Source organism: Mastomys coucha, unplaced genomic scaffold (genome assembly GCF_008632895.1).
Source record: "Mastomys coucha isolate ucsf_1 unplaced genomic scaffold, UCSF_Mcou_1 pScaffold12, whole genome shotgun sequence".
Classification (NCBI taxonomy): Eukaryota; Metazoa; Chordata; class Mammalia; order Rodentia; family Muridae; genus Mastomys; species Mastomys coucha.
The window spans coordinates 31,296,437-31,308,459 of NW_022196894.1; the positions used below are offsets into that span (position 1 = coordinate 31,296,437).

General features: G+C 47.2%; 1 protein-coding gene across 2 annotated transcripts in view; it reads left to right on the forward strand.

The window, feature by feature from the left end:
• The window catches only part of Slc12a8 (solute carrier family 12 member 8), a 166,939-nt gene that overhangs the window by 102,500 nt on the left and 52,416 nt on the right, over positions 1-12,023 (forward strand). Inside the window, exons 8-9 of one of the 2 annotated variants that reach the window (XM_031363721.1) lie at positions 1,064-1,151; positions 11,532-11,678. In XM_031363721.1, coding sequence (XP_031219581.1) covers positions 1,064-1,151; positions 11,532-11,678 — 235 coding nt within the window. The remainder of the gene's footprint in view (positions 1-1,063; positions 1,152-11,531; positions 11,679-12,023) is intronic. The other variant, XM_031363722.1, reaches the window with a different exon arrangement.

Sequence of the window (12,023 nt, forward strand, 5' to 3'; positions counted from 1 at the left end):
CTGATGTGAGGAGCTGGCAGTGCCTGTGCTATTTTAACTAGAGTACCTGAACACGTTAAAATATCTACCTGTGAATGCTTACTGCTGTGAGTCAGGTGCTGCCAGTTAGGCACAGGGCACCAGGCCATGTGTATAAAACAAGGCAACAACATTGTGAAGAACAGGAAGAGCTGAGTGTGAGGGAGTAAGAGAGAGGAGGCCCCATACGAGCACCCTGTCCCGCTTTAGACAGAGCCAGAAGTCAGGGGAACCTTGGTGTCATTGCCCAGATGGGACTGAGCAGACTTCACCCACACAGAACAGCTTGGTGGCAGAGCCAAGCCATGGCTCCACCTTTTAATTCTCCCCTCTGGGTCTTAGTTTGCTTTCTGTCGCTGGACCTTGGGGAGGAAACCGTTTATCTCAGTATATGGTTCATCATAGCGGAAAGTCAGATTGGAGGCAGGAGCTAAAAAGCAGAGGTGATGGATGAAGGAATGCTGCTTACTGAATTGCTCAGCTTGCTTTCTTACAGAACCCAGGGCCATCTGCCTAGGGACGGTACCACCCACAATGGGCTGCACCTCCCCTACACTCACCTACAGGCCACAGTCTTACAGAGACATTTTCTTACCGAGACATTTTCTCAGTGGAGGTTCCTTCTTCTCAAGCGACACTAGCTTGTGCCAAGTTAACAAAAACACTTAAGTACACCGTACTTAAGTATGACCTATGGTCTAGAGACTAGAGAGGCCTCAGAGGTTTAAGACATGACTGGGTAATTCTTCTACTACTGGAGGAAGATGGATAGGGTACAGGACAGCAGGTCAACCCTGGCCGAGTCCTGGAAGCTGGGCTTCCCGTGTCCCCACTTCAATACCCTTCTTTAATATAAGATTAAGAATGCTGCTACCTTGGTTTCTTTTGGCTAAGAAAGACACTAGAGGAGAAAGAATACAAAGCACACCTTTCCAGGCTTCTCCACGACTGGGCCTTCTTTCATAATATAGGTTCCCATAAAAAACTGAGGCGTGGTGGGATTGGGGCTGGGCTATGTGGCAACTCTCTTTCTGGGATTTTGCAGGTGGTTTCTCTACATCATCTTTGCCTTCCTGCTTGGTGCCATCTGTACCCGAGACTCCCTCCGCTCTGACTTCCTGATAGCTGAAAAGGTAGGTGCGTCCTGTGCTGCCCAGAGGGCTTACTTGTTCCATGAACACCCAATACCCAATGGCCTCCTCTTGTAGCTCTGTCTGGGAGTCTGTATCACATTTATTCCAGGGCCAAATTGGAGGTTTCAGGGACAGGCAGGTGGAGAACATGCAGCATCTCTGATCCTCACAATAGCATTCGGATTCCAGCATCCAAAGAGGGACACAAGAGCAGGAGGCTAGACAACAGGGTCATCTTTCCGTGTCAAAAAAATCAAGACAAATGGTGGGGTAGGCAGCTCAGTTGTTAGAATGCTTGCTGTGCAAGCACGAAGCCCCCAATGGACCCCCTCCCCTCAAAATCCATGTAAAATGCTGGGAGTGGATCCGTAGGGCTTTCTGGTTAACCAGCCTACTTAATGAATTCACCTCTCAGCAAGAGCCCTTGTCTCAAAAAATAAGGAGGAGGGCCAGCAAGATAGCTCAACAGGCTAAGGTTCTTTCTGCCAAGCCTGAGGACCTAAGTTACGTCTCCCAACCCACAAGATGGAAGGAGAAAGTGGAAATGTGTTCTCTCGGCACACATGCTCCTGCTGGGCAGGGCTGGCTGGAGAAAGACAGGAAGGCTGGCTCTCCTGAGAATCTCAGCAACTCTTGGTTGGTGTGACTACAACATCTTTGATTCCAGAGTACAAACCAGGTCAGATTAATGAATTCCTTGAGTTCCATTGCTTCTTTACAGACAGGAGGTCATGTGACACCAAGGACACTTATTTGGCACTTAACCTCACAAGAATTAGATTTTCTGGAAAAAAAAAAATCCCCTAAAACTCCTATGGGGCCCAAGTTCACAGAAGAAAAGCAGGCTTTGAAATTCCCATAATTTCCAGTGAATTCCTGCACTGTTCTCGGGGTGGGGTGGGGTGGGAAGTTGGGAGGAGCTAAGCACATGGAGGCCAATCCTGGAGGAAAAATCCTGACAGAGGAGATGGAACTATTTTCCAAAGACGCACTTGAGGCTGACCTCCACATCCACATGGGTTTCTTTTTATAGTGAGTAGACTCCAGTACAGGTGATCCTTGTTTCCAGAGGTCATGTCTTTAGAACAAAGGCAGGATGGGAAGGCCCCAAATCTTGGACACTGGGTTGCAAGGTTTGCTTCCAGGGCTCCCTCTCCCTCTCCCTCTCCCTCTCCCTCTCCCTCTCCCTCTCCCTCTCCCTCTCCTTACACACACACATAGACCCACCCACCTACACATACACATACACATAAACACGAGTGCACCCACACACACTCTGATACACACAAGCACACACATTCTCACATCCACTTTCATATACACACATACATGCATGAACATGAACACACACACACACACACACACACATACACACACACACACACACACAGAGTTCCATCTGAAATTTGACCTCCATGGGCCCCTTCTCAGTGGAGTGGCAAGTGTGGTTGTGCATGAGAAACTGAAAACCTCAGGAAGTCACTGAATCAAGAAGGAATGCTTCACTAGGGACACCTGCTTGTCTGCAGCTGAGGGGTGTGTGTGTGTGTGTGTGTAGCTCTGCCTGCCTCTGAAACTGCTTCCTCTCTTACAGCTCCCTCCCCAGTGCTCTCTTCATTAGACTCTGGTCTGGATAGAGGGAGGCAGATTCCCCGCTGGGCGTGGCTCATCTTCCTTTCCTCTGCCTTGGAGGGAAAGCTCAGCATGCACACGGGGAAGGCCTTGTCACCAAGGAAGTTGACCCCAGCATAGGTCAAAACCATCTGCAGAGATGCCTGCTGCAGCCTCCATGCCCTCTGTGGGTGGTCCTCAATCAGTAAAAAATCTACTGACAGAGAGGACCTTCTTGTGAGCGCCACTGGTCCAGAACAGTGAGACAGGTAGGAAGGCCAGTGGGCAGCACCCACTAAGCCAGGCTGGCTCTGTGTGTGGGAGTGTACATTCTCTTCCCATGATCCTTTCCCAGACTCTTCTCTCCCCCTGTGTCTCCCTCTGGGTCTGAAGAGGCTGCAGTGATAGGCACTACATTCAGACAGCTGAGCCGTGTGAGCTTGCCGCCAGAACCCAGAGACGTCAGCTTCTGGAGGTGTCTTTATGGACAGTCCATCACTCTCATGTAGTTTTATTAAACCATTCAGCTCAGGTCTGGGTTCCGAGCTGGGCTGCATTTGTTCCCCACCGTCACCTCCAGACACAGAGAGTGGCTGGCTTTGAACACGCTCTCTGCTGCTCCTTCACATGGCCCTGCCAGTGCCTGCCAGTGAACAGTTCTTTTGGATGGCTCCTGGTTTTCTTAGTCCTTTACCGTGTATGCCTGGGCAGCTGATCTGCTCCTGTCAGGGCTCCCTGCAGCTTCTCTGATCTGTTTCTAGTTCTTTGTCTTTCCAGTCTGCTTTTCCCATCCCAGAAGGACTTTTCCCCCACTCTTCCTTCAAATGTATCACTACATGTGTCAGTTGTGAAAGAGCCTTTGAAGTCACAGTATGGTTATTAAAATGTAACTCTTTCACACTCATCATGGGGACATCCTTATAGGAGGAGACATTTATTTTAGAGACACATTGTCCCACCTTGCGTCCTCCATGTTTAATTCAATAAGAAAGTTGTCGATCCCACCATTCTGTGATAGAGAATACTAAAGAATAGTATTAATTAGTAGGAAAAAAAAATCTTCCAAAGCAAACCACACTCACTCCAGGAAGTGGGTGTTTATAACAAGTCAAGAGCACCAAGAATCCTAAGAAATTCCAGTTCACAGGATAAGAGCAAATGAAGTAGCAAGAAGGCCGGAAAGAGTCTCTGTGGCAGGTAGCAATCCAACCAGGGTCAGCCCTAATCCTCCAGGCTGCTCATAGCTCCGAGTATCCAGGAGGACTGTGAAAGCCCATGAGGCAGCTGCATTACATTACATGCCATCCCTAGGATGGGCAGAGCTCATGGCTGGTGAGTGGCTGTGGGCATCGGCTCAGTGCCCACCACAGCACCTGCCGCTGCCTGAGCCATCCTCTGCTCGGGCCATAGGCAGCACTGCCCCTCAGAGGCAAAGCCAGCTTTGTTCCTTTGTGGGCACCAGCTGCCAAGTGAAGGTAGAATTTGGCTGGGGGCAGAGGCCAATCTGCAGAGGAATGGGAATATTGGAAAATACACTCTGGAAATGTGAAGTGGGAGGAAGCTGGAGATGTGCAGGCCTTGCCTTCTTGGTTTATTTGAACTTGTAGGGGCATCAGGATGTCCCCCACAGTAACATCCAGGGCCACAGGAGTTAGATGAGGTCGAATGAGTCCCTTCTAAATGATGCCAAAGCCAGTCTTGCAAGAGAAGGGAACATCTACTGAAATAGGGGAGTCCCTTTGAGGCTGAACACAGTGCATGGCTTTAGTAGGATCAAGAGCAGAGAGCCATGTATGATATGTGTGATTAATTACTTCCATGAGGAGTAGTCAGTCACTGGAAAAATAGCTAGGGTTATTGTACTGGCTGGTTTTGTGTGTCAACTTGACACAGGCTGGAGTTATCACAGAGAAGGGAGCTTCAGTTGGGGAAGTGCCTCCATAAGATCCAGCTATGGAACATTTCTTCAATTAGTGATCAAGGGGGTAGAGCCCCTTGTGGGTGCTGCCATCCCTGGGCTAGAAGTCTTGGGTTCTATAAGAGAGCAGGCTGAGCAAGCCAGGGGAAGCAAGCCAGTAAGGAACATCTCTCCATGGCCTCTGCATCAGCTCCTGCTTCCTGACCTGCTTGAGTTCCAGTCCTGACTTCCTCTGGTGATAAACAGCAATGTGGAAGTGTAAGCTGAATAAACCCTTTCCTCCCCAACTTGCTTCTTGGTCATGATGTTTGTGCAGGAATAGAAACCCTGACTAAGACAGTTATTTACATCCATATAACATTTTAGCAAGATAGCTTTTTGTGATGGTATGGATGTTGTCTTTAATTTTTTAAGAATTCATTAACATTTGTGCAAAATAAATTCTCATTTTCATGTCTACCAATATGTTTAAGTTTTCATTAAAACATTAATGTGAAAATGACTTGATTCTGTGGGAGCTGGGAATGAAGGTGCACGGTCTACTCCTATCTGTCTATGTTGCCTGTCGACATATACCGTCCCGTTCCAGGACAGACAGTAACCTTAGTAAATGCTGCCTAAATGCATGGGTGGATGACAGCTATAAAGGAAGAGCTAGGATTCAGCTGGGAAAGAGGAAATGGACAACATTTCAGTTGTTACAAAAATAGACTGAATAATAGTTTTATATAAAGAGTAGTAAGTGAACAGACCATTCTAAACACAGTTCCTCAACCAAACGTAAACTAGCTATTATGCTTGGGCAATCCTGGCTCTGACCCCAGCCCACGAGTTCTGGAGGAATCCCAGGGTGTGTCTGTGGAAGGAAGCCCAAGATGAAGTCACCAATGTCATGGAGACTGTGGAGCCAGACACTGATCAAGTTCTTGGGGTTCATCCAGCACTAGGGGGATGTACAATAGGGTGTCTCATTCCCATAGATGGTCATGCTTTAAGTGAAAAGAAAAAGTTATACATAGAGAGGGAACAGGGAGACAGAGAGACAAAGAGACAGAGAGGAAGGTGCGCGCGCACGTGCGTGTGCACACACACACACACACACACACACACACACACACACACACACCCTTTCATGCATACATTCTACAGTTCAACCCCTAATTTAAAAAAAAATTAGAAAGAAATGGTACTCTGTAGTTGGGTGTGATGGAGCATGCCTTTAATGTTGCTCTAGGGAGGCAGAGGCAGGCTGATCTCTTGAGTTTGAGACCAGCCTGGTCTACATAGTAGATCCAGGATAGCCAGAGCTAAAACAATAAGATCCTGTCTCAATACTTCACTCTAAATTGCACTTTTTAAAACCTAGCTTTTCTCTATTAATCCCCAACAAGTTCAATCATTTGCATTAGATATTATGCGTAATCTAGAGGTGAGAGGATGTAGATAAATCTTATCTAGATAGGAGGCCGTTTTATACCAGGCACCTGAGCATCCAGACTCACGTACCCATGGTGATCCAGAACCCATCCTCTACAGACACTAGAGGATGCTTTCCTAGCCTCCTGGGCTTCACACTGACTGCCCATTGGAATCATCTGGAAGACTTTTTAAAAATCAGAGCCCGTGTTCCACTGAGGACTTATTGAGGCAGGATCGCTGGGGTGATTCTTAAGGCTGAGAAGAGAGTCACTGAGTTCAATTTTCAAAATGCTTTTGATAAAATTTCCTCTGTCTTTTTTTTTGTTGTTTTGTTTTGTTTTAAGTCACCAGTATAGGATATAGAGAAGACACACACACACACAAAGATTACAGATGGCTCCTCTCAGAATGCATGGAGAAACAACCACAGGGGTAGTTTCTCTATTAGTTGTGTAGAACACCCAAGGCTCAATCTTATAAAGTGCCCAGGCTTCACTAATGCTTCTGGTTGGCCAGCCTCCGCTGTAGATGGTGGCTGAGACACGATTCTGCTGGACTCTAGGGAGTGCAGGGTGAGCTGGTGAGATAAGCCATGAGCCTGATTAACAGTCCCACAGTGGAGAGAAAAATCCCAGAGTGACAGGAAACATTGATAACAATGATTTCTAATAATAAATTGGGAAGGGAAGGGCAGGACACCCATGACAGTGAAGCAAGAGGCAGATAAGACCCACCTGGGATGAGAGAATGCCCATAGGAAAAGCAGTCCGCATAGAACGAAGGGCAAGAAGGCGCTGTAGCGGACCATGTTGCCTCTGTCCACCTTTTTACCACCTCACCTCCCTTCTTGCAGGTTGTGAGACACCCTCCTCACCCCCATTTAACATCCAAAAGTCTAAAGGACCAGATCCTTTCTTGATGCCTCTTTGCAGCCCTAATAGGGCTCATGGCTGAGGTTAGATCAATGAGCACTTCAAGTGTAATGAATGAATGAGAATGATGTGGTGATGGTCATCGGCAGGGGGCAGGGTACTGAACTTGCAGACCTGTTCCTAATGATGAGTGTGAACCTCCAGTGTCCTGAGGATATACTCATTAAAAAAAAAAAAATCTATAGGGGAAGGGTCACATGCTCAGAGGTCAGAGAACAACTTGAAGGTTGCAGGGATCAAACTCGGGTTGTGTGGCTTACTGCTGAGGCATCTCGAAAGCCCTGTTGTTGTTGTAAGTGCTTTCAGATTAAGAAACCTGAGAGGTACAGGATTTGCCAGTCAGACTATTTTCGCAATAATTTGCGACGGAGGAAGTCTGTTAACCAGGATCTTGGATGCGGTATGACTGGACCACATGGACTTATTGCTGAGACAAGGAACTAAAACATAGGTGTTGTAGTTTGCATCTCCTTTGTTACGATAAAACAGTGACCAAAAGCCACTTTGGGCGGAAGGGATTTATTTGCCTACAGGATTTAGTCTATCATTAAGGAAAGCCAAGGCAGAAGCTTGATACAGAAACCAATGGAAAAACACTGCTTACTGGCTTGCTCCTCCTGGCTTGCTCAGTAAGATCTCTTACGCTGCACAGGTTCAGCTGCCTAGAGATTGCATTACCCACAGTAGGCTTGGTCCTCCTACATCAATTATCAACTAAGAAAATGTCTCAGACAATCTGATTTAGGTGGTCCCCCAATTGAGACTTCCTCACATAACTCTGGACTGTGTCAAGGTGACACCTGAAGGACAATGGGAGGTGGAGAACCCTCATCAAGAAGGGGCCAAGTGACAAAGCTGGAAGTTACATCTGACCCATCTGTCAAATTGATGCAAATGAGTACTTGATGTATACTAACCACTATGTCTAAAGTAAGGCAGTATGGAGCGGGGCTACCAGAAAGAGAGACTTCCTGAAGTCCAGATGAGGGTGGATTCATGGCTCAGCCAGGGGCACTATTACATAGACAGCAGTTGGCACCAAGGAGAACAGTTTTGTCTTTTCTTGTTCTGTCTCTTTACATCTGGGGGATATGTGGATTATGGATTACATTAATTAATTAGTTAATTAATTAACCCACCATTTATATACCTCTGTTGGGCACTGGGAATACTGGAACAAAATGATCATGAGGTATACCTAATTGAAGATGGCAGTTGATAGAAGAGCCTGTGGTAGACCTGCCCTATTCCTCATAATGCTGAGAGCAACCGCTGGTATGAGAAATGAGATGACTCAGGGAGATGAGGTTTGTACTGAGTCTTTTGTGTTTTGAGAATTTTTAAATTCGTGTGTATGTGCATGTACCCAAATGAGCTTACGTGCACTGTGTGCATGCAGATAGATGATTGTGGAGGTCAGAGTCAGGTCCTCTGAAAGAGCAGTAAGCATTCTTAACTGTTGAGCCATCTGCAGCCTTGTGCTGACTCTTGGTGCTCAGTGTTGAGCAATGAGCAGATTAGGGAGTGTGGATGGAGGGTCCCGACAGCAAGTGTGACCCTCCTTGCCCTCATGGGGACTGGGGATCATCAGCAAATGGAGCAGAGACTACGGACAGGAGTTTGGAAGTCCTGTGAGTATGGTAATGGCACTGGACCAGCTGCAGGGAGGCAGATCAACTTTACTTGGGGTGATTCAAGGATTATATAGTTTTGGGGATTAGGGTTAGAATATCTGGGATGGGCAAAGATCATTGGCTGAAGGCTTATGCCTTCATTAGCATGGGGAGGCGTTGCTAATTCCCTGGGAAGGAATCCCAGGTGCTAGCTGAACAGGTTCTTATCAGGAGAAAGGAAGTTGAACCTGTAACCTAACTAAGGCTATGTGACATTGTGCAGGTAGAGGTGTGTGTGGCTTAAGGTCAGAGAAGGGGAAGCCCTGCTAGTAAAGGGAGTCCTTCATTTTGCACCAAGCCCAGAAGGCTACCTGGAGAATGGCAGACTTTGATCTTAATCCTTAATTAGCAGAGCAACATCAAGTTTTGTGTAGAGTGGGACTAGGGGACTCATGGACATGCAGAGTCTGCTTATCAACCAATAGGAGCTGCTATAGCTGGGTTTTGGGACCAGGGTTGAGTTTGTCACTCTGGTAGGAGCCTAGGGCATCATTCAGAGGGAGTACAAGAGGCTGACTGGAATCATAGCCACCAACAGTCCTCAAAGTGTGGTTTCTAGCCACTGGCATCAACATTACCTTGGAACCTTCTGGAAGTCCATATATTTAGATTCCCCTCAATCCCTCCTAAATCTGAAATGTCAAGAATAGGGCCCAGAAGCCAGGAGTTTGAGAGGCACTGCAATGAATCCAAGCCTGCTCAGTTTGAGAACTAGTGTATAGTCCATATAAGATATGAACCAACCTGAAATAGTGGGCTAAAGGGGGAGGCTGGGGAATGGGGAATCTGAGGCTGAGCTAGAAGAAGCAGAGTATAAGTAGCTGGAAAATGGGTAGATGCACCAGGGGAATAGGAAGGGTCAAGTCATGGTTCGACTGGCATAGCATGCCTGTAATCCCAGAATCCAGGAGGCGGAGGTAGGTGTATTGTGAATTAAGAACAACCTGCACTTATAGTGACACTCTGTCTCAGAAGACAAAAGCAACCAACCAACCCAACAATGGTTAGGCCCTGGAAAGCTCAGAGGCTCAGATCAGGCTGTGCAGTCCTGGGATTCATGAGAAAAGCTCGATGGATTGTCACATGTCAGGCATCCCAAGATTTCTACAGCAAGATGAGAGGTAGAAGAAAGAGAATCCTCTAGAAGCTGGCAAGTCATCTGACCTAGAATATGTGCACAGTGCAGAGGCAAACAAGAGAGACCCTGCTGCAAAGTGTAAGACGAGGACTGCTATTCTGGGTTATCTTTCAACCTGCATGGGTGTACAGGGGCACAGAGCACTCCTTCCAAATAAGTAGTAAATCAGTAAATGTTTGTAAAATCTTTTTTTTTTTTTTTTTAAAAAAACAGTATTGGTCTTTAGATCACTATATTAGTCAGATTCCAATGGCTGTCACACAATGCCTGACACAATGAATTTATAAAGAGAAAAGTTTGGGCCTGTAAGATGACTCAACAGGAAACGAGACACAGTCAAGTCTAATGATTTCAGTTTGATCCCTGGGACCCACATGATAGAAGGAGAGATCAGTTTTTACAGGTTCTCTGTTTGATACATGTCTGTCATGGAGTCCATCTCACCCCACACCTCCACACTAAATAAATGAAATGTAATAAGGGTCTTGTTTTGCTTTGGGTTTGGGGGGTTCATTCTATGACCTGTTGTTTCGGGCTTCTTGTAGGAAGGCCATTTGGTAATGGCTACCAACGTGCAGCACCACAAAACTGTTCTTCTCAAAGGCAAAAAAGAAAGAAGTGCTGCCCAGGGGAGGGCTGAGGGCAAGCCCTAGCACAGGGTTGTAGTAGAATTTTAGCAGTCGAACCTGGAGTAACCTCAGTGTTTTTGTTTTTTGTTTTTGTTTGTTTGTTTTGTTTTTTGAGAAAAGGTTTCTCTGTGTAGCCCCAGCTGTCCTGGAACTCACTGTGTAGACCAGGGTGGCCTCAAAGTCAGAAACCCGCCTGCCTCTGCCTCCCAAGTGCTGGGATTAAAGGCGTGCGCCACCACCGCCTGACTTAACTTCAGTTTTAAAGTAGGGTTTTGTCAGAGATTGTCATCTGAGATGTTATGAGGTTACTCTTTTGAAGGATTCTCAGAGACTTTGTGTAACTTAGTCTGGAGACGTGCCTAGCAAACCAGGAAATCTCTTATGGTTGAGGATGGGTCTTTCAAGGTCACCTCTAGACCCCCCTTAGTCTTAGTCAGGGTTTCTATTCCTGCACAAACATCATGACCAAGAAGCAAGTTGGGGAGGAAAGGATTTATTCGGCTTATACTTCCACATTACTGTTCATCACCAAAGGAAGTCAGGACTGGAACTTAAGCTGATGCAGAGGCCATGGAGGGATGTTTCTTACTGGCTTGATTCCCCTGGCTTGCTCAGCCTGCTCTCCTATAGAACTCAAGACTTCCAGCCCAGGGATGGCACCACCCACAAGGGGCCCACCCATCCTTGATCACTAATTGAGAAAATGCCTTACAGCTGGATCTCATGGAGGCATTTCCTCAAGGGAGGCCCCATTCTCTGTGATAACTCTAGCCTGTGTCAAGTTGACACCCAAAACCAGCCAGTACACCCCTAGATCAGGTAAGTTTCAGTATTTGGAGATTGACCTGCTGCAGGTGCCTTTTTGTACAGCAGTAAAAAGAGCTTCAAGGAGGCTGTCAGCGGTGTTCCGTCTGAGAGGCTGATCCCCTGCCGCTGAGAAGCCTAACTTCAACAAGCAGTGTGGCTCTCTTTAATTTGTCCTGTGTAACCCAGACACAGGGGCCATGGTAGGACATTCAGGATCGGCCCGTGGTAATGTTAGGACATCTGCCTCACACAGGTATCTCTGGTTGGTTTCCTCTTCCTGTTGGGCTTGTACATCTCATCCCTGGCTTCCTGTATGGGGGGACTTTACGGAGCCCCCCGGATCCTGCAGTGCATCGCCCAGGACAAAGTGATTCCTGCACTCGCCTCTCTGGGGAACGGGGTGAGTGCTCCATTTTGTTGGCTGTCTCTCCTCTGTTTTTCTGTCTACATCTCTCTGTCTCTCTAAAGCGTAAGCTTCTGACCGGTGTCTCTGGTCTCTGGGGAGAGACAAAGTGGGGTGTGGAAGTTGTGTCTTTCAGTCCTGTTGCTGGGTGTGTTAGGCTAGCCACTTAGAGCATCTCATGTCGCAGGCACCAGCTTCCCAGTGCAGCAGTGAAGCAGGGCCCCTCCTTCAATAAAAACAAATCCGGGACCCTCCAAGTTTAGCATAAAAGAATCTCTTGTTTAGGAAAAGAACAGGCCCTTGCAGCTCTGCCTTTCCCACAGGCTCACTGTGTCCTGAGTG